This window comes from Sphaerodactylus townsendi, linkage group LG02 (genome assembly GCF_021028975.2).
Source record: "Sphaerodactylus townsendi isolate TG3544 linkage group LG02, MPM_Stown_v2.3, whole genome shotgun sequence".
Lineage (NCBI taxonomy): Eukaryota > Metazoa > Chordata > Lepidosauria > Squamata > Sphaerodactylidae > Sphaerodactylus > Sphaerodactylus townsendi.
The window spans coordinates 24,831,902-24,854,827 of NC_059426.1; the positions used below are offsets into that span (position 1 = coordinate 24,831,902).

The window sequence follows — 22,926 nt, forward strand, 5'->3', positions numbered from 1 at the left end:
AATTGGCTGAACCCTTGGGGATGGGGCGGTATAAAAGTTTAAGAAATAAATAAATAAATAAATTATGTTTCAGAATAGTCCCCATTTCATTGCCAAATGGGCCAAGCATTTTTTTTTTCATCATTGCTGAAAATGCTCATGAAAAGCACCCCTCTCCCTTGTAGCTCCACCCTATAATCTACCATTTGGGGCAAACCTTGGGGAGATTTCCACCTTTCCCTTGGATTTGTCGTGACCAGGGGGTGTTTTCAATGGTTTTTGTTCTCTAGCCAATGAATTTCAGAGACCTAAGCAGCGTACATTCGGAAGATTCTTTCTGCCTGATTTATTTAATCAGAAATTTTATACGATGCCTCTTCTGCCGGTTACCTTGATCCCTGTTCAGGGAGAAATAATTGGGAAATCCAGTTTCTCCAAGCTGTGTCGCTGGTATCTGACAGCATATCCCTGATTGATTCATTGCCTTTAGAGGAAACTGCCTTATATCAGGAGTCAGTATTGTCTACTTGGCTGAAGAGGGAATTCCATAACTTTGGTCAGGAATTGCCCCCCACCTTCACCCCAACAGCGATTGCAATTTTGACAGCTGTCACAAAGGACAGGACTGTCTCAACATTGATGATGTGTTGGGAATAGTTAAAATAATTATCTTGTAAAAACATGAAGGCACTCCACCTTCTATCTAGACATCCCTTTTGTATTTTGAGAACTCTGACCTTAAGCAGTATATAAACACTGATAAAGTGTTTCCTTTTTCATTTTCTGGTCTGGTGAACACTGAAAAATTGTATAGTCCAAGTGGCAATCATTAATATTTGGAAATATGTTTGGTGAAGCCTATATGCCAGTGGTGGCGAACCTATGGCACGGGTGCCAGAGGTGGCACTCAGAGCCCTCTCTGTGGGCACAGAGTTCGTCATGTGATAATAGTGCAATTATTTCAGGGAGATTATTAGCACTAAACCTAAGACCTAGTTTTGGGGAAGCAGTGTAGGTAACCCTGTTAAGTGCTGTTAAACCCTACTGATTTTCATGGGAAGAACTAAAGCATGATCCTTTACCTGGGAGTAAGCTCGGTTGCTGGCAATGAGGCTTGCTTCTGAGTAAAACTCCCTCCTAGGGTCGTGATTCACCTGTTCGAAGCGTTGCACAGTTGCTTCAAAGCAAAGCCACTGACTACCACCAAGCTTACTCCTGAGTAACATGTGCCTTGGAGCCAAATGTTTTTTCTAAACTAAAACCTCAGCATTCAGGTTAAATTGCCATGTTGGCACTTTGCGATAAATAAGTGGGTTTTGGGTTGCAATTTGGGCACTCAGTCTCAAAAAGGTTCGCCATCACTGCTATTTGCAATTTCTTCCTGCATTATGGCCCTTTAGTGCAGGTGAAAACTTTAAAATGAAACTGTCTTCCTTGAAAGTGAGTATCTGCATTATTCACATTTCCAGAAATATATCTTCACAGCATTTAATATTTATTTCAAAGTTATTCTACTGATGCATTTTAACTAACTTGAAGCTGATTTTTGGAGCTATATATAAATTAGGGATTAGATTTCTCTGTTGTTATTAATCAGAGTGCACTAATGCCGCGAAAGATGTCTTTTAAACGTAAAGATCAGATTATGTTTTCATTTAAGAAACCTGTCAAATGCATGGATTATGTTAGCAAAATGCTGAATTGATATTTTTTAACGTCTACAGCAGGATAATAGGGCCATGTTGGTAAGGATCAGGTTACGTTGAGTTGACACCATTTCTGAAATGGTAGCATTATAGGAAGGGATCGTCTTGTCAACTCAGAAAGGCATCGCAGCTGTCGTGGAAAAACATGTCTCAGTGAGAAGCAATCTTGAGACATCCTTTTCTGTGCTAGTCCAATTGAGATTAATCAAAGCAGTTTTGGAGCACTGCGGATTGCAACTGTTCTGTCTTACAGCCCAACCATGTGCACATTGACGAGGAAGTAAAACAAATACTTGTGCTTAGGATTGTGGCCATAGTAACTCAGGCCTTCCCATCATTTATACTGCAAATAAAAGATGAGATCCAGGATTTGTTGTTTAGCTGGAGATTGATCTAATTCGTATGTGTGTTTTAAAATGCTAATAACATTAATATTATTAGCATTTTAAAGCACACATGTTAATATTAACGTTTGAGATCTAGAGAAGCTCCTGAAAGCAGAAAAAATTACTTTTTCTGTTGACCTTAGTCCACACTGGAAAACCATCATCCTAGGTCATGGGTGTCAAACTTGCGGCCCTCCAGATGTTATGGACTACAGTTCCCATCATCCCCTGCCAGCATACTCCACACAGCTGTGTTTGGTTCTCAGGCCCCTTCTGCACATGCAGAATAATGGACTTTCAATCCGCTTTCACAATTGTCTGCAAGTAGATTTTGCTATTCCACACAGTAATATCCAGCTTCAAATTGCATTGAAAGTGGATTGAAAGTGTATTATTCTGCATGTGCGGAAGGGGCCTTTGCATCCCTCCCGTTTCCCATAAAGCTCAGTGAAGTGTTCCTGACCCCCTATATTTCAGAACAACCTGAAGTCTCTTTTTTACATACAATTTACAACCCAAAAAGAGTTAAATTACTACTCTATTGATGAGCTGATCCAGTCTTTTTTTCTAGCAGCTGATATTATCCAAAACACCCAGCTAGCAGTAAAATCCAAGATTCCGAGCCAGTTATTTATGACTGACTTCTGACTTCAATCCACATAGTATCTTTTTAAATTATTTTAATCTAGAGCTAGTCTTCAGTCTTCTGAGCATTCCCACATTGGAACTGTGTATGTTGAGTTGTATTCTGTGCAGGTACACATTCCCTCCCTCCTTCCATACTGTAAACTCTGAGAGATGTTAATTGTTTCTTGGGGGTCTTACTTGGCTAGCAAGAGAACTGTGGGGGAAAAGGGTGCCTTCCCTTCAGGCAGAGGCGTACCAGGGATAAATGGCGCCCGGAGACAAATTGTCTCCAGGACGCCCCCAGGCTCTGCCCCCCCTGCCCCCAGGCTCCACCCCCACTGTCCTCGACCCCTGCTCATGCCACCGTGGACATGGGCAAGGTCTAGGGTGCCCACCTCCCTCCCAGACTCCCCCTGCCGGCTGGGGTCCCAGGGGGTGGGGCTTGGGGAGCAGGAAGGGGTGGGACTTCCTGCTCCCCATGCCCCTTCTCAGTGCTTATAAAAGAAGATCTCCCAGGCCGGGACTGCAGTCTCTTCTGGCCTGCCCAGAGGGGAGGTCACAAGAGACTGCAGGCTGCCGGCTGGGAGCCCAGCCGGCAGGGGGGGAGGGAGGGGGAGTCCAGAGTGGGGTTGAAGGCGAGGGCGCTTAGAGGCAGCAGGAAGTCATGCTGCCTCGTTGTTTTTGCGTGCCTCAGACGGGGTCGAGGCACGCAAAAATGACGAGTCAGCAGGACTTCCTGGTCATGTGGGGGGCCAATTTTGCGCCCCCCCATGACCAGAAGAGTGGCGCCCGGGGACAAGGGTACCCCGTGACCAGAAGAGTGGCGCCCGGGGACAAGGGTACCCCTTGTCCCTAGGCAGATACGCCACTGCCTTCAGGCACACTCCATTTCTGTGAGGAACCTGCACAGAAATGCTGGGCTGAGGGGGCTCTCCTCTTCCTAGAAACTAGGAAATACTCTCTGTCGGCAAACCTGTGCATGCATGCTTCCAACATGCGGCTGTACAGAGGACAACTCGATAAACAGCAGTTACAGGGAAGCGCAACACTGTTTTCGTCAGTCAGGATGAAACGACAAGGAAATTATGGAAGCATACAGTGTTGTTTATGCACAATTACCCACTTCCTACACAGCAATTGCCTTCTCTCTCAAAGGAAGCGGAGAAAAACTCATCATTGCATTTCTGTGTTTAGCCTTCTTGGATTTGTATGACTTCTTCCGTACAAAGGCCTCTGGGAAGAAAACATATTGTTTCCACAACCACTTTTTTCAGACATTTACCTCACAATGGGAGATACGCCATGAGCTTCTTTGCTGCTTTCTCTCCTTCCCCCCCACCCCAATCCTCCATGGCCTGAATCCTTTCCAATGCTTAGAAAAATATTTACACTGTAAAATCAAAAAGATGATAATTTGGATCTTGACATTTACCTAAATAGCATTTCCTTGCCCGTATCTGCTGTCCTTTTGACAGATGATATTCCAGTTGCTTCTCACATTTGTGACAGAAAACTCTGCCTGTGATAAAGAAAAACCTGATAATATGGAAACTGTGTTATCACTGTGGATTAACGGTGCACAGTGTCACAATCCAAATAACACACGTGCATATTTTGTGACAGAAAATGTCAGCTGGGCCAACTTACAATGACTGTGTTTTATTTGCAAGCAAACTGAAATGTCTTGAGATTCGGTCGTTCAGGATTTTGACTGTGAAATAGCTATTTTGATCCAGAGCTTTGTGGACAGCATAAAGGGTATGTGGGCCTCTTCATTTTCCTCAGTAGAGGACACTACACAACATGAGCTGTGAACCAGTGTTGTGTAGTGGTGAAGAGTGGTGGACGTTGGTGAACTGGATTTGCTTCCCCGTTCCTTCATATGAAGCCTGCTGGGTGGCCCTGGGCTAGTCACAGTTCTCTCAGAACTCTCTCAGCTCCTCCTATCTCACCAAGGGCTTATCTATGGAAAATGGCACCTAGGGCAAGCTCTCAAACTGTGATCCTGCCAGCTGCCCCGGGTGCTGTGCTCCCCAGTGTCGTCCCAGCCAAACTCCCCCCTGCAACACCATCCACCACAAACCCCCTTTGGGTACTATACCTTTAAAATTCAAAGGGTTGCTGGGTTGCAGTGATGGCAGCTGTCTGCTTCTTTGGCCCACAGAAGAGGTGGCAAGCAAAGCAAATGAGCAAGGTGAGTTTGGGTGCTGGGCAATCCTTGGTGGAGCGACAGGCTGCCAGCGGAGCTCGCTTCACTCTCCACCTCTCCTGTGGGCTGGAGAAGGTGGAGAAGCAGCTGGCTGCCACCTCAACCTAGCAACTCTGAATTTTAAAGGTATGGTACCCAAAAGTGTTTTTGGGGTGGGAGTGGCAGGGGAGATCAGCTCAATGGCACCCCCATGTGATGCCTAAAAGTGGTTGTCTCCCCCCCCCCCCGATCTGCTACTATATCGGGTGTGGGGAGAGGAAGAGAAAGGGTTTGTAAGCTGTTTTGAGACTCCTTGGGACCCTACAGTACATTCTGTAGGGCTCGACTTGTGTCCGCCGGAATTTTTATTCATGAAGTCGACTTGCTGTCGTTCCGCACAGCAGCCAAGCTCATTCTTCCTTAGCCGAGCTCAGAGGGCGGGATGAGCTGTGCACGCCTCTTCCTGCTTCGCTTTCTATTGGCTGCCACAAAAAGTTGGCACCTGAGCTCGATTCGCTGTTAATCTGCACATTGCCGAGTTTGTCTCTCCTTACCCAAGCTCAGTGGGCGGGCTCGACTCTGTGCGTCATCCACCCCTCTGCCTCGATTGGTTCCCTTTCCCATGGCAGGAAACATGAAATGTTTTTCCTTTTCAAAAAAAAAGCTGATGAGGGTTAAGGGCGAGGGGGAGAGATGGAGAAGGGGCAGCAGCAAGAACCAGCTTTCTCGACTGCAGCCAGCAAAAATCCAGCAAGGCACCACACACCAGTCATCAGCTCCAGCAGACTGGCTGACCCAAGCTAGGCTGCAGCCGAGCAAAGAGGGCGGTCCCAGCAGGCAGTTTGCAGACAACTGCCTCTGCCCACTTGTCGCCTTCTGGCTGGGCAAGGACAACGCCAGCCTGCTGTCAAAGAGCAATTATACTTGGCTGGCCAAAAACGCGCCGTGATTGGTTAAAGGGAAACTAAACCCTGATTGGGCAGAAACAGGAACGACGCGATTGGCTGGCATAGAAAGCTTCCACTTTTATTTGATTGGATGCCTTTAGGAACAGCTGGAGTCTGCCTGCTTACTGGAGCTCTGCCATATCTACAGCACCCCTGCTGACATTTTTTTCTGTGCCATACAATGAGAAACATTCTGGGTTCAAAGAAATTCTAGATTCCTCAGTTTTGACAGTACCAATCACATGTTCAAAAGGAAGAGAGAATCTGGATTCAGGGCCCCTCCCAAAACAGCTGTTGGAATCCTGACTGTCCGATTGGTGCATCCCAAGTGGTCATTTGGACATAGGAATCTCCTTATAAGCAATCAGGCAACTGGTCCTTCAGCCTCAGTATTATCTTCCCTGATTTGGCATTAGATCTCCAGGGAATCAGCATGAGATCTTGCACAACCCTGATATCTAAGATCCTTTAGGTGGAAATATTGAAAACTGATTCTGGGAAGTTATTGTGCCATTAAGGTTTGACTCCTGATCCCAAGCCATTAAGGAGAATGGTGTGCATAGAAGGCACCAGATGTAGGGAACCTACCACGGGAAATCCTTCACTGAGCACGCTTTCGCATGTAGAAGTTCAGGTCCAGTTGGCAGCACATTTCCACACCAACATTACCTTTGCCAAATAAAGACAAATGATTATTCCTGACTTTGTAAGTTTCAAAGTGCATAGTATCACATTAGTAGATATGAGTCAAAGGAACATTGCTTTTCAGTGGTTTTCCTAAATAATTAATGCCATGCAAATGATTTCATTCTACAGACCAATGATGTTCTTGAAAATGTTGAGGCTTCCCTAAAACTCCTGAACTCTGAAAATTTAAGTTTGCCTATCTTGACGCAAAAGTATGAGGAACTGCAGAAAGAAATTAAAGATGGATCAGAAGATACCCTGCAGAAAGGATATGCCTTGCTTAGGAAAGTCAGTGCTCACAGGTAAGTTAAGTATGTAAATTAAGAATCTTCCGTATATTTTGTGTTCCTTTCTCGTAAATGCAAAGTGGTGCCTCTGGTGGTGCTGAGTTCTTTCCTTCATGTTCATCTGAGTAAAAGATTTCAGAAAGCGGTCAGGTGGAGTATTGAAAATAAAGGAACTGGATCCAGGGTTCCCAGGTCGTTTCCCCACTTACCTGGGTGAGTGGTTGCTGCGCGCTACTCCCAGTGCGCGTCATTTCTGATGCGCGCCCGGGCTTCCCCACGACCCCGCGCTCTGCGCAGGGTCATCAAAAGGTGCCGTTTCAAAAGGCGCCAGGAATGTCGCGCGCTGAGGGGGCGCAACAGCGGCAGTGTCGGGGCGGCTGCGTTGTCGCCGCCCCTGTAATGGGGAGTGCCGGGGGACCCTGCGCTACTTGGGGAGAGTAGCGCGCAGCAGCAGGTAAGTGGGGAAACGCTCCCAATTGACCAGGCCTGGTGGGATATTGCCAACCCTCCCTCCCCTAAAAAATTGAGGAGCAGGAGAAAATATGGCCTCCATAGTGTTGATTTTTTTATTTGTTTTTTTTGGGGGGGGGGTAGCTTTTTCTACTGCAAAGGAGACAAGCTGCTTTCAAACCTGGACAGTGGCTTGTTCCTTCACCTGTATAAAATTGCATGAAACATTTTAAAACATAAAGCTGCAGTTCTTCCGTTTGGATCATGTTCAAACAGTCATACTTTAATGGGATTTGTATTACAATTTAATTACACAGCGTTTTGCTAGAGAAAAGTTCCATTGTAAAAACTGAGTGTCCAATTTAATTTTCTTTTTATATGTAATTTCCCAATCCTAATTTTATGTGATAAAGAGGACTGCTTTGAGCATTTGTATTGTTATACATCAGGACCCTGAAGTTAAAATGTTGAGAATGATTGTCAGTTCTTTGGCAACTGACATGCCTGGTTTCTATTTGAATCAACATTTTAAAAGTTTTTTTTTAAAAAAAACTGTTTAAAAACTGTTTAAAAACACACAGGGAATATTTATTGTAAATAAATAATTTTCTAGAAGAACGTAAACTCTTCAGAGAAAACAGTTCCACGGCAAGAAATACAAGTTGTTTTGTATTTTATCCTTTTCCAGCTGTGATATAAGTCAGAAGAAGGTTTTGATATATTTGCTGTCGTATACATTTTTTTGTTATTTGTTTCCTCACTCAAGGCCAAACCAGACAAAAATAAAAAAAGCAGGAAATACGGGACTAAATCTCCTTTTATTTTATTTTTGAGTGGTTCTGTACTTAAGTTAAAAAAAAAAGATGTATGCATCCTGTGTTATGAAGGTCATAACGTTGGCAGTAATTAACACATCAAGGGTGTGCAACCTAATGAAAGTATAGATAAAGGTTTACTCGATAATGAAGAGCAGAGAAATAGGGGTCCTCTCAGCACCAATCTCCTAAAACGTTTCCAAAATGTTTTCAATCCCCTTTACGATGATTTATCGCTGCACCCACCACCTCAAAACGATTCCTCATCGCCATTATGTGATTTCCCCCTATTTCTTAGTTGTGTGTTGAACTGATGCTTCAGTGCTTCACAGCCTCAAGCTGCATTCTATATTCCTCATATTCTCGATACTTTGAAGATTCCCGCCCCCCCCCCAATAAAAGAACAAACAGCTAAATGCTGCAAATAAACAGGCGAGGGGGGACTGAGTGAGCTCTGAAAATGGCACTGAGGAGGAAGTTCAGGGAAGCAGAGAAGTATGGGGGAAATAATAAAAAGATCGCACAGCAACTGAAGGCGTTTTCAAAATATTTCAGCCAGAGAATCGTTTTAAAGGGGGTTCATTAAAAACCGGAAATAAAATGGTTGAGGGTAAAAACAATGCGAAACTCCATGGAGGAAACATTGTATGTCCTGCCTCAAAATGTTTTAGAAGGTTTGTACAGAAAGGGCCATTTGTCCTACCTACGTGACTAGCTGAAAGAGAGAGAGCAACTTTTGAGGAGGAGGATATTGCCCCAAGAGTATCAGCCTGGAAAGACATACAGACAAGAAATGACACTCAATGGAAGACATGGTGCTCACCTTACTAGCCTATCTAACTCCCCTCTTGCTGCCTCCTACTAGTTGTTCTTATCTCAGCTGGTGTGGTGGTTAAGACCAGCGGACTCTAATCTGGAGAACCAGGTTTGGTTCCTCACTCCTCTGCATGAGCAGCAGATTCTTATCTGACGAACTGAATTAGTTTCCCCCACATGAAGTCTGCTGGGTGACCTCTCAGCCCTACCTACCTCACAAGGTGTCTGTTGTGGGGAGAAGGGAAGGAGTTTGTAAGCCGCTTTGAGACTCCTTACAGAGGAGAAAAGGGGGTATAAATCCAAACTCTTCTTCTTCTTTGAATGCCAGTCTTTGCCTATTCCAATATACAACGGGGTGGTCAAAAATAACATTTCCCTTGCCATAACTGTCCCACTTTAGTTTTCCCCCACATGGAGCAAATGTCACAAGAGAGAGTGTGTGAAGATAGTGTAAACTGGTAAAAATGGCAAGGGGAACCTCCTCCCCTTCCCACCAGTCACAGTGCTCCCGATTTTTTAAAAGTACACAAGAGATCCAGTAACAGATCTCTTGAGTGGCCCTGTACTACCAATGATGACGTCTGTTATCAGTTTGAAGAACTCAAAATGCTAGAACTTAATCTGCTACAGCTACACAGTCTAGAGTCTTTGTTTTTCTACTAATTATCATCCTTACTAGTTTGTTTTAAGAGGCCAATATTTGTTAGCGTTATACTTAAGAACTAGAACTTGGTTGAACTATTTACAATAAGCCTTTTGTTTGTTTCCATCTACAGTTCTTGTTTTACTGGAATTCAGGAGATGGTAGACTGCATTCAGAACAGAATAGATCTCTTGATCGGACAGTGCCCTGCTTACAAAGAACGTGCCTCAAAAAAGTGGCAGTTAACTACCAATTTAGAAGATTACCTTCAAAAGGTACCTGATAACATACGTTTTCATTAATACATGTCTGCAGCTACCCACTCTGCTGTTCTAGGGCGTCACTGCTTCCTTATTTCTCAGCTTCCTTCCTCCCTTCATCTTCTATTTCCTGCCTCATGTGGAATTTCTTGGTTGACCCCCAGCTATAAATGGCGTTTGACTATATAAATGGAGTCTGAGTGTGGAAAAGGCTTGTTTCAAAAGTCCATTGTTTTTAACTGAGAGAACCTTTATGGAGTTTTGAAGCCACAAAGGTTATGTTAAAGGAAAGTCATTGGGTGGGGAGACCCGATGAATTAAATGGTAAGGAAAAGGTAGCGTAGTGTTGTGGGTTTCGGAACGAGATCTGTAAATATCTTTTCAGAGTTCACTATCCATTTTTATCGAAATACGTATTTTCTACTGCAGCTCCCCGCAAGCATTATACCTCTGTAAAATCTATTTGGTGCTAAAATTGTCTCTGGCATTTAGAAGACACAGCTAACTAATTTAGATGCATTTAAAAAATGTGCTGTAGGAATGAATTCATATTCCTCATAAAGACTATATATAGAATCCTACAGCTATCTAGTCTGACAGCCTGCCTCAATGCAGCATCAGCCTAGAGCATCCCTGACAAGTGTTTGTCCAGCTGCTGCTCGAAGACTGCCTGTGACGAGGAGCTCACCACTTCCCTAGACAGCTGATTCCACAGCTACACTACTTTTAGTGTAAAAAAAAAATAAATCCTAATATCCAGCCGGTACCTTTCTGCCCATGCTTTGTACCCATTATTGCAAGTCGGATCCTCTGCTACCAACAAGAACAGCTCCTTGACCACCTCTAAGTGAAAGCCTTTCAGATACTTTGGCCGTTTCCCCACTCACCTTTTGTTGCACGCTCCTCTCGTCAAATAATCCGGGGGCCTGCTGCATTCCCCACTTCCTCAGCGGTGACAACGCAGCGACCCCGATTCTGCCGCTCTCCTTCCTCCTCAGCGCGCGTCTTTTCTGCTGCTGGGCGGTCCAGCACCTTTCTGAAAACAAGCTGCGGTGGGGAGTCAGACCTCATATTCAAAAGCTGCGATTCAAAGGAGCGCTGTTTGCCTCAGCGTTATTTTTTAAAGTGGGGAAACGGCGTTAAAGAGAGCAATCATGTTCCCTCCCAACCTCCTCTTCAACATTCCCAAGTCCCTCAACCTTTCCTGTAGGGCTTGGTCTGGGTTGGATCCTGCAGTCAACTTCTTCCATTGCCAGGACTGGTTGTTTTTGCTGAGTTCAGCCACTTGCTGTGGAACACTGATCCCATGCTGATCATGGGTGGGTGGTGGGGTTCCTCTGTCTCCCAGGAGCAGCATTCTGGCATTCATTTGGGACTGCATTAGAAAAGGGTGGCCAGGAAGTCCTGCTAATAAAAATCCCTTCAGTAAGTGAATGGCGATTTATCATGGTATCCAAGCCACTATATAATGTCATGTCTAAAGCCCAATAGTTCATGTCTTTTCTGTTTCCACTGTAATGAATATAACGTGTGTGCGCTTCCACAAGTATTTTCGCGACATGTAATTATGCGGAATTTAAAATGTATATTATGTAAATCCGAAGGCAGCCTTTTCATGAAGACATTTTGTGGAATGAAATATCGATAACACATTCTTTTTAAAAAATCATTAACTCTTACGTCTTTTTTCTTTCCTCCTGCTAGTGTGGTTAAGACTGGCAGACTTTAATCTGGAGAACTGAGTTTGATTCCCCACTCCTCCAAATAAGCAGTGGATTCTTATCTGGTGAACTGGATTTGTTTCCATTCTCCTACACATGAAATCCAGGGGCATAGCAAGTCAAAATGGTACCCAGGGCTTTGCCAGTGTACCAGAGAGTGGGGCTCACCCAGCCCCCAACCTTCACATAGAGGTTGGGAACAAGACCAGCCTGCCCCCAATTCCATGTGGAGGTTGGGTGTGGGGCCAGCTGGCTGGTCCCACGCCTGATCTCCACATGGGCATCGAAGCAGCAAGGGTCCATTTGAGCCTGGCCTCAGCCAGGCTTGGATCTAGCTCTAAGCTGCAGGCTTCCAGGCTTTAGACCAGGCTCAAACAGGCCCCTTGCTGCTTGCCACTTGGATCTCCACATGGAGGCTAAGTTCAATTGGGCCCTTGCCATTGCCTCACCAATCTCCACATGGCATTCAATTGTGCCCTGTCCCGAACTCCATGGGAGCAGTTGGGGGAGCACAGTCCTAAGAAGGGCAAGAAGCAAGTGACACCTGGTGCTCCAGCCCCCCCGTACTCTCTAGCTACACCACTGATGGGTGACCTTGGGCTTATCACACTTTTTCAGAACTTTCTGAGCTCCCCCCACCTCACAAGATGTCCGTTGTGGGGGGAGGAAGGAAAGGAGTTTGTAAGTCACTTCAAGATTCCTTATAGGAGAGAAAGGTGGAGAATAAGTCCAAACTTCTTCTTCTTCTTCTTCTTCTTCTTCTTCTTCTTCTTCTTCTTCTTCTTCTTCTTCTTCTCCTCCTCCTCCTCCTCCTCCTCCTCCTCCTCCTCCTCCTCCTCCTCCTCCTCCTCCTCCTCCTCCTCCTCCTCCTCCTCCTCCTCCTCCTCCTCCTCCTCTTCTTCTTCTTCTTCATTTTATATTATGAGGTAGGTTAGACTGAAAGTGTGTGAGGGCCCAAGGGTACCCAGCAAGCTTCGATGGCAGAGTGGGGATTTGAATCCAAGTCTCCCAGATCCTAATCTAACACTCTAACCATTACATCACATGGCTATCATTTTAAATAATACACGAAGGCAGATTCCTGTGCCAAAGGGGTTCTAAAGTAAAATTTGACAAATAGGAGACAACAGTTCATGCCATTGCTAATAACAAAGCTCAGTTGGTTGTCCACAAATAAGTATTTTTAATGTTTTCAACTAACGTTCCTTATTTGTTTACAATATGAGGCATCTACACAGATCAAAAACATTAGTCCGATAGTCTCAGTTGGATTGAATCCTGGATCATCTGCACCTGAATCAGAGAAAGTTATGAACCAATATTTAGAACTGGCAAATCAAACCAAGGTAAAATGCCTTTTCTTATAAATTGTTTTCAACTTAACCTGTCTACAAAGAGAAAATCAGAATCTGAACTAGGGTGTGTGTCATGTGACTGAAGTTGTTAAAATTCATGGTAAGAAAATGATTATTTCATCTAGCTTGATCCTAAATTTGATTGCAGAAAAATAGTGCATGAAAAGTTAAGATTAAGTAACTTTCATATAAATTTAAAACGGTTCTCAATGTGTCATATATTTACTGCCAATGGGTCAGAATTTTCAGAACAACTATAAATTTGGTCTCTCTCAGTCCCCACGTCCCCCCATAAGTGCAGCATATCCTCTCCCGCCAACCCTCCCTGCCCTGGATTCTTAGACTGAACTTTCAGCATGCTACTACTAATAATGAAATGCTTGTAACCATATAAATATTCCTCCTTGGAAAAGTAGGCTTTTTTGTTTCTATTGTGGTGAGACCCAGACTCTTTGACGGACTGCTTGGTGTGATGTAAGATATGAAAAGTTGAGAAACACTGTTTTAAAACCATATAATGAGTAGTTTTCATTGCTGTCCTCTTAATTTTTTTAAATCATTTGCTTGTACAAATTAATTAAAACTTAGTTATTAAAAATGTGTCAGTCCTTATTGATAGTATCTAGAATTTTGGTGAGGAATTGTACATTTCATATTTTATACATGTTGAAAACGGCCCGCAGCCAGAAGGGAAGGGCAGTATAAAAATCCCATAAACAAGATACAATTTTGCTCGTTGTGCTACATTTTTTGATAAGAGTTATGTTAGTATATAATAAATGAATTGTCCATTGCTTGGCAGTTTGTTAGAAATATGTCCATTACATATTATTTTCTTTTGTTTATATTATTTCAGGAGATGGCACATGAGCTGGAATTAGCTGTGAGAATTGTTAAGGAGATGGAAGAATTTGAAACTACAGAAGTAGAAGCTTTTTCTAGCAAAACGAAGCTTCTGAATGAAGAACTGGCAATGCTTAACAAAAATATTAATTTAAAACTGGAAATCCTGAAGCCTTATGTAACATTTTTAAAGTCATCAAATGAGGTATTTATGTACTTTTTAAAGAAGGAAAGTGTCCTTCCTTTTGCCTCCTCAGTGCCTGCATATGGAGGGATCCTCCTTGAGCTCAACCAAGTTTTCATTCACCCTTCACTCCTTTTCTATGTGTGTACCTTGACTGCCTGGGGAGGTATCTTTGAGGTACCTGGGAGAAGGAGGATAGGCCAATAAAACTCTGTGGCAGTTTCTGGGCACACTAAAATAAATATACTGAGGCAGAAGAAAATTTAAACAGTAACATAGATTTATTTAACAGACAGAGGAGATGGGAAAGGGAGGAATAACAACTTGGAGATTGATGAGGGAATTAAGGCAGGAGGCAAAAGAAATATATACATTAATTACACAAGGGCTTGGCACAGAGGTTTAGAATTTCTGGTTTCTTCAGCACAACACTTAAGATTATTCAGTTATAGTTCAGCTTAGATGTTGGTTTCATAGATATTACTCAGGTTGTACAGTTCCTTTATTTTAGATGGTACTGGCTTATGGTTTCTCACACAGGGGTCCTAACATAGGCTAAATCAGTGGTGGCGAACCTATGGCACTCCAGATGTTCATGAACTACAATTCCCATCAGCCCATGCCAGCATGGCCAATTGGCCATGCTTGCAGGGGCTGATGGGAATTGTAGTCCATGAACATCTGGAGTGCCATAGGTTCGCCAACACGGGGCTAAGTACTTATCCACTGTACCCTCACTCAGCCCTCCCATTAGAAAAAATCCTCAAAAATAAAACATAAATTGTCCACTGAGGTAAACTTAAAGCAGATTCCTTATACTGGTACACTGGAACTCCTCTCTACCCAGAAGATATTCCTATCCTGGTTTATATAACTATTCTCCTTGGCCCTACAATAAACCTTTCCCTCCAGTATGCCTGGTCTGTGTATAATTGCTTTCTCTTAGCACTTAGGCTGATAACAATAGTTCCTGTTTCACACTTTGACAGAACTATTCCCTCAGAGATATTTCGTCTTTACTCAGTTAAGACAAATAGCCCTTAACAGCAGGAACATTCAAGACCAAAAGCTCTTCAGATTGTACTGACAAGGAGTTAACTTCCCCTCAGATTGTACTGACAAGGAGTTAACCTCTGCATCATACTTGACCAATCAGAGTGCTGGAGGCCACAGCCAATCAGGTAGTTCCCTGTTGCTACGCTTCCTGTGCCATACTTTGAAGATATACAATTCTTTTCTTAGACAGAACAGAGCATTAAATAACTTTTTTCACTGAATCCGTAATAGCATAATGGTCCTGTCAGTTGCCTTTGCCCCACTCACTCCTACCCACCTCCAGCCCACTTTTTCATGATTGGACAGCTGTGGTCAATTTCTCCCTCTTTTCCACCCACACCCTGAAGATTAGTCATTCCTTTTTCTTATTTAAAATGGCACTAAAGTATCAATCTATTGCTGCAGCATTGTCGCAATAGGCAGGCAGCATTGTCGCAATAGGCAGGCAGGTACTTCAAATTCCATGCTGTAGCTATAGTAAGTCTAGACATTTCCTTCATGATATAAAGAAAAAGGCACATTTCCTCAAGGAAGTGTTGGAAACTTGCTTTTTTAAAAAAATGAAAAGTGGAATTCAGAGAATCTGCCTAGCCTATTGTTATAATTCTCCAGTGATATATTGATATTTTAGTGCCTTTTTTAAAAGACAGGAGTGCTATAACACCAGTGATGATGAAGTATCCTATGGGAACAGGAAAATAGGCTTGAATATTATATTTGATATAAAAGAATAAGGGATCTATATAAACTGAAAATCAAGGAGTCTCTCTCTCAATTGTAAAAATAACTGGTCAGCAAAGTTACAAAGCAGGGAAGATCTTATCATATCACTAAGGAATGTATAACATCCCGGTACAGGACTACAAGATGTGAGATGGAGCATGTCTTATAGACCTAAAAGCATCCTCAGCTAGATAAAGAGGGACTAAGTTAATAAACACAGAAATGAAGATGTCAAAGGTTAGAAGAGAGATAAATCTAATGAGATAGTTAAAATGTGTTTTTCTATATTTTAATGAACTCTGAACTGATAGTGAATATGAAAGGTATGCATAGGATGTATTCTAGGGAAACCAAATATCATAAATAATTGTTACAATCATTTTCACCTTTTTAGTAAATAAGGTGTATGTGAAATCATGTTATCCTGCTGAAGTTTATCTTTGGACATAGTCCCCTGGTTATCTTGATTGAAACCAGGAAGGCTGGAATTAGTTTTATTGCCTTATTTATAAAAAGGACAAACCAACCAAAGAGCAGAGGAAAAATTCCAACTTTGTGTCAAACTAGCAAATTTGATTTTAAGGTGAAGGGTATGTATGTAAGGAAATCATGATGTGTGCATTTTTGAGGGTATAAGAAGAGAGGTCTTTTGTCTGGTTGGGTGTGACTTTCTCAGAGAAAGAGAGAGAGAGCTCACCCTGTGTTAGATATTGGATCTACACAGTAAAAATAATTTTTTTTCTCTTAAAACCTGAGTCTTGGGTATTCTTTTCTTCACCCATCTTTTAAACCGTAACTGAGCTGGGCTAGATAGAATTCTTGCTCCACAATCCTTCCTCAAAAATCCTCATTTTTGAAGGCATGTGCAGAAGAAAATAAACCGACTCCATGACTGGAAAAATACACAGGGAAGGCAGATGTGTGGAACAACTGTGCCCAACCCAATTCCAATGCTTATGGATCGGCTGTCAAGAAAATCAGGAGATCGTTGAGCATGCGGAATAGCCCAAAGACTTTACAGACTAGAACTCCCAGCTAAATGTCTTCTTTAATTCTGTCCCTTTAGATTGGTGGTGATGCTCTGAAGCTGAAAGAATTCTATACATCCGAGCCTATGCAAGAAGACATCGAGGCTAAAAATGAGACTTTGATGCAGTCAGCTGAAATGCAGTGGCAGATGGTCTTAAAGAAGATTCTTTCCGCTCAAGATATGGGACACGACTTTTTAAATTTAGTAAACATGGTGAGACTGTCACTGAGACACTGCTGACTCTAGCATCCAGGACTACCAAAGGAAATAAAGATCTTGGTGTCATCCTTTTCCAAATGTTTGCAAATCACAAATGTGCAAAAATGCATATATGCAAATGTGTCATTATTTATTATTTATTTATTTATTTATTTATTTATTTATTAGGTTTATAGACCGCCCTCCCCCGGAGGGCGGTCTACTTAATAGCAAGAGCAGTGTCATTATTACTTAATAGCAAGAGCAAGTGTCATTATTACTTAATAGCAAGAGCAGTTGGGGAAACAGAGAAGCATGTGAATGCCAGCAGTAGACAAAAGGGGCCATGGCTGAGAATTCCAAGAAGGGAGATTTAGAGAAGAGATTTGGGCTGGAAGAACACACAGCTTATTACTTCTAATCATAGCATCTGAATGATTAAGTACCTGTCAGTTGGACAGCAAAACTGGGCCACCAGCTGGGAAGGCCGGAGTCTCTGTGTGCTAGGGACTTCTCCTGTGTGTGTAAAATACCATCAAGTCACAGCCAACTTATGACAACCCTGTAAGGTTCTCCATTGAGCGATTGGGAACATCTGGGTCTTGCTAATCTACCAATCAGGGAGGCAGGGATTAAATGAAATTCTTCCCAGGATCCCTCCGTCTCTGCCTGGCTCCTCCTTCCGCCAGTTTGTTCCCTGCCTTAAGGGAGTGCAGTCGCAGTGGCTGTTACTGCCACTGTTGTATTCTTATTTTTATTTTTTAACTTTGAAATCCCTCCTCGGAGGGAAGGAGAGAGGCAGCGTCTGTTGCCTAGAGAGATTCAGGCGGCCCCCTCGCTCTGCTCAGCAACCTTCATTGCAGGCAAGCAGCGAGTGGCGGGAGACAAGCGGCAGCAATACCGATGCCGCGCAAGAAGATACTCTGGTGCTTCCTCCTCCGAGGAGGAGGATGGCATCAAGCCTCATACTGCCGCCAAACACCGCCAGCAAACAGTCGGAGAGGAAGACAGCAGCCTAGAGAGGGCTCGCTCTGCAGCGGCAGCTGACCGGGAAGACCCCGCGAAAAAAAGAGCGCAGCCGGCAAGGACCTGTTTCGCGCCAAAAGAAAGAGGCTAAGCGCCAAGAAGATGGCCAGCCGCAGATCACGACGGAGCCGGATCTGCTCCAGAAGGGCCCGCGAGTGCCTTGTTATCCCAGGCCAGGGCTTAGAGGAGAGTCAGGCAAGCCCCGTCAGAGGACCCTCAGACGATGACAGAGGTCCAGGACGCAGGGTAAGCTCTCACTAAGGGATCTTTAAATCCGAGATTTTTAGTTACTGCTATAAGGGGGGGCCTTCCAACAGGAAAAAAAAGCTTCTATGAGAGAAGAGATGTTGGCACTTTTACAGGGGAGCAGGGTACTTACCAGCCCCTCCAGTCCCCAGCCCAATAGGCTCCAGCGAGAACCTCTCCTAATGCGGCAAGTAATACCAGCTGCCAATAGCAGAGAGAACAAAAGATCCTTAACTCCCTTAACTTGGCAAAACCAAAGCAGCCCTTAAAACTCTGGTAGATTAAGCTCCAGCCCTTGGTGCCGGCATGAGTTCCTCTGGATGCTGGAATCACAGAGCAGAGAGGAGGGGGGAAGTCTTATCTGACCTGGAAGAGTTGGGAGGAAAATTCAGGTCACAGAACAATCTTCTTCGTCTCCTTTAAAAAATGAGGGACTATCAATATCTACTGTCCAAAGCAAAGTTTCTGTCCTTTACATCTAAGGCGAGGCTAAGAGTGGTGAAGGAACTTCCAAGAGAAAGTCTCCACTCCCTGCACAAGGGAGATGGGGAGGTATTTCCCCTCCAAAGCACACATTTAAAAAAAAGGTGTTCCCTTTCTCCTGAATATTTTGAAACGCAGGTCACAAAATGAATGGGACAAACCGACTGCAAACAGGAGGTGTCCTAATTTCCACGTAAACTTTTGTATGCCTTGCCATCTTATGCCAATGACATTTTGCAGGTGCCAATCATAGACGGGCCGGGTGGGCATGGCTTTACAGTCCACAGGGGCAGTTTCCAAGGACGGTAGAGGATAGATTAAGGATCTTGCAAGACAGACGTGGCAGATCCAATTATGTCGAAGGTCCCATGAAGCCATGGCTATGGTTATCAGAGCCTCCGCCACTGCTTCCATAGTTTGTAGGGCTTCCATTGCCTGGGCAAGGAAGGTGCTAGAACTGTTACCAGAAAGCGAAACTAGATCAATCGAGGGAGTTAACAGAATGCTAAAGTCAGTATGCTTTGCTTCTGACGCCACTTTAGATTCAGTAACCTTTGCAGCTCGAGCTATGGCATCATCAGTAGCTGCCAGGAGACTCCTATGGCTAAGAGCGTGGCAGACAGATTGGAAATCTAAAGCCCTGGTGTCTGAGTGTGCCTTTCAGGGACAGAAACTGTTCGGAGATGAGCTCAATGATTTCCTGGTAGACCCCAAGGAAAAACCAAAACATTTGCCTAAGTCCTTTCGCAAATTTGACAGGAAAACAAGTTCCAGCACCAATTTTCGACCCTATCAGAGTCAAACATTTCAGCCTAGTTTCAGCCAAGGCAAGAGAGGAGACTTCCAGGCGACACTTACTGGAATCCAGAGTCGCATCCCAACCACATTCAAGAGGGGTTTTGCACCTAGAAAACAACAAGGCAATAGACCTTGCATCCTTTCAGGGAGAATCATGTAACACTCAAAGCCTGACGCCAACAGCGAGAGGGTGGGGAAGACTCCTAAGTTGTCTCCAAAAGATGTGGGAGGTCTTCCAAAACAGATGCTTGGTCCCCTAGAGATATAGTATCCTCAGGAGACCGCGTTAATAGAGTTAGCGATCCCTACCACCCAGCAGGTTCCTATTTGTCCCTCTCTCCCGCAAAAAATCCAGAAAAGATCAAAGGGAAGCTACAGGCCATCTCCCACTTTGTTAAAGATCCGGAAGCTGCTGGAGCCTGGTTCCAAAGCGAACAGAGGGAAAAAAAAAGGGGAATTATTACTCCAGTCCTATTCACACTGTTCCCCAAGAAAAAAATGGAGAGAATGGACCCCATCCTGGATCTAAAGTATCGTCAATCAGTTTGTAAAAAGTTAAAACATTTTCAGGATGGAGAATCTTAAGATCCATCGCCGACTCCTTACAACCTCACTGAGAGTTCCTCTACCCTCGGTGCCAAGATCTATCAGAGGCCTACCTGCACATCCCAATACTTCCAAAGTCATCGCATGAATTTCTAAAGATTTAGGGGTAGAGTCAGGATCACTTTCAGTTCAGGAGGGCTCTCCCCTTCGGGTTATGCACCGCCCACGAGAGAGTGTTCTCCAAAGGTCCTACAGGAGGTCAATCTTGTGGTGAGGTGTTAAGGGAAAAGGGGATCAGAACTACACCTTGCCACTTAGAGCGACATCATCCATCAGGTCCGGACTCTTACCTACAAGCCTTACTGGACAGCCAAAGGACTCATCCAGGACCTTGGAGGAACACGGGTTTGTCAGATCAACTCAGGAGGAAAAGAGCTCTCTCAAACCCTCCACCAGAGGAAACTGGAACATCTTATGGCTTCCCTCATAGACAATTCACCCAAGTTGTCCCTGCAAGATTTTGCGTGCCACTTCCAGAGAAACAAAAGATTCCTGGCAGAGACAAGATTCAGGTCAAGTGGTGTTCCAGAGACAGCTGCCCAGTAAGTTAACCCTAGCCAGCCTGAGTGGGATTACTAGTAGCCTACTCCGGAAGCTATTCAATGGGGAAGGTTCAGAGCCGAGACCTCTACAAAAAATTTATCCGATCCCATTCCAGGAGCTCATTTTAACCAACAGGATCAGAGCCAGACAGGTAACAGTGCCAAGAGCGGTGGTAAAGAATTGCCAGCCTCTTATGGTGGACAAAAGACAGCCTGCAACCCTCAGTCCAGTGGCAGGACCATATTTGCCTTTGGATCCAGCTCCACCTCAAACAGATCTTCTCGGGGATGCAAGCCTGACCGGATGGGGGGCCACACTGGACAGTATTCCCATTCAGGGGTGTATGAAGGTCCAAGAAGGGAATTAGCAGCTTCATATCAACATATTGGAATTAAGAGCGATCCAGACTAGCATTGCAACATCTCTTTCAACATCTACTGCAAAGGGGTCCCATAATCTAGTCACGATCGGACGGATCAACTTGTCGCTTGCGCCAAGAACCTTACCTGAACAGACAGGGCGGCTCCAGGTCCAGGGACGCATCCAGAGGGGAAGCCGCATTTTGCTATTTCAGTGGGCGGAGAAACCTGCGATATGTTGTCTATTCGAAAGTGAACACATAAAGGGATTCTGGCTTAAACATCCAAAGCCGGACTTGGCTGAGCGAGGCAATACATTCACCCGAGGAGAGTGGCAACTGAAGAAGGAGATTTTTTTTCACTTTGACGTACATCCCAAACCTTAGGACATCCAGTGATGGACTTGTTGCACTTCCTATCAGAACAATCGGTTGCCCAGGTTCATGTCCCTACGGATTCCAGCCATCCGAAGGCAGAAACAACGTGCGACGCCTTATCGTCCATCTGGCCGAGAGGAATTCTTTACGCTGCTTTCCCTCACTTTTCCATTGCTACCCAGATTGCTAAGCAACAGAAAACTTCAGGGAAGAGAGAGCGGAGATCATACTTTGGTGGCCCCTGGTGGCCAAAGGAGACGCTTGGTTTGCAAACATTCCTAAGCGATGTCGATGCTTCCAAAACCACACTTCGCCTCTCCTCTCTTGCACAAGATCTACTCCATCAGGGTCCAATAGTACATCGGAACCCAGAACGTCACATTGAGCTTGGACCCGCATGGAGGTTGAACGGCGATTTTTAGAGTTCTCAAGGAGATTACAGCCAGGCAGTCATGGAAGCACGCATCCTAGCATCCAGAGAAAGGCATCTACTAAAGCGACAGATATACAATACCTTCATGGAAAGCCGCCTTTGTAAGATGGTGCTACCGGAGGAAGAAAGTATCCCCCACTCACTCCAGTCGTCTAAAGATATTCTTGGATTCTTACAGGAGGGGACTGGAATCAAAGGTCTCAGGAAGCTTTAACTTACTTTTCGGAGACAAGTAGCAGCTTTAGCAACTTCCTCCGTTGTCCCCTAAATTAGATACTTACCCAACTTTCTGAGTCACCCACACATTATTAGGTTCTTGAGGGGCGCTACGCTTAAAGGTGTAAGCTTTCAGTGCAACATTGTCCATTTCCCCACATGGAGATTCATACATACTGTACTGCATGCCGCTTACAGCCTTCTCTCAGGTTTTGAACCCATCATGGACATACACTTCTAAAATAGACAATCTTAGAATGAAAATCATTTTCCCTGAAAAGTAGCCATCACATCGGCAAGAAGGGTGTCGGAGCTGGCGGCTCTGTCGAGATTCAAAGCCCACTTTATGCCATATTCCATAGAGAACCACAGGTGAGTCTTATCGTCCCTGGACCCCACCTTTGTGCTCTAAGGTTAATCTTCCAGCTTTCACAGAAAACCAGGGAAATATTTTTACCCACCTTTTGCCCGGAGCTCCGCAGCATCCAAAAGAGGTCTACTGGCACCACAAACTGGGATGTTCAGGGGAGAGCGCTTTAAGGCAAATTCCTGAATTAGAACAACAGGGACTCTCAGGAAGGGTCAGGAATCCTTGTTCTAAATTTCTACCTGCACGCTAATCATAACAAAGGGTCATAAGTTGTCTTAAGCACCCAAGCCCATCCAGCAAAATTGCCTTAGGGGACTGTATAGGGGAAGCCTACAAAACACAAAAGTTACCTGTTCCTGTAAAGGGATCACAGCTCATTCGTATTCAGTTCCGTGAAATGCATCCACTGAACAGGCATTTCGCCTTCAAGCTAACAATGTCTCCAGTTCCAGAAATTTGCAGCAAGCGGACAACGTGAATTCCTCCTCTCCTTACCACGTTTGTAAGACATTATAGACTGAAAACGTTTACAGTGCAGCAAGATGCAGAACCCTGACACGGGCCGCGA

The 22,926-nt window shown here is 44.3% G+C and overlaps 1 protein-coding gene across 7 annotated transcripts in view; it reads left to right on the forward strand.

Moving 5' to 3' along the window:
- CCDC141 (coiled-coil domain containing 141) overlaps positions 1-22,926 on the forward strand; it is a 191,334-nt gene that overhangs the window by 111,738 nt on the left and 56,670 nt on the right. For all 7 annotated transcript variants that reach the window (XR_007243634.1, XM_048486091.1, XM_048486086.1 and 4 more), the window contains 5 exons: positions 6,650-6,822; positions 9,665-9,806; positions 12,739-12,858; positions 13,724-13,915; positions 16,740-16,916. Coding sequence is in view for 6 of the 7 variants with exons in the window: in XM_048486091.1 (XP_048342048.1) it covers positions 6,650-6,822; positions 9,665-9,806; positions 12,739-12,858; positions 13,724-13,915; positions 16,740-16,916 (804 nt within the window). In the remaining variant the exon portion in view is untranslated. The remainder of the gene's footprint in view (positions 1-6,649; positions 6,823-9,664; positions 9,807-12,738; positions 12,859-13,723; positions 13,916-16,739; positions 16,917-22,926) is intronic.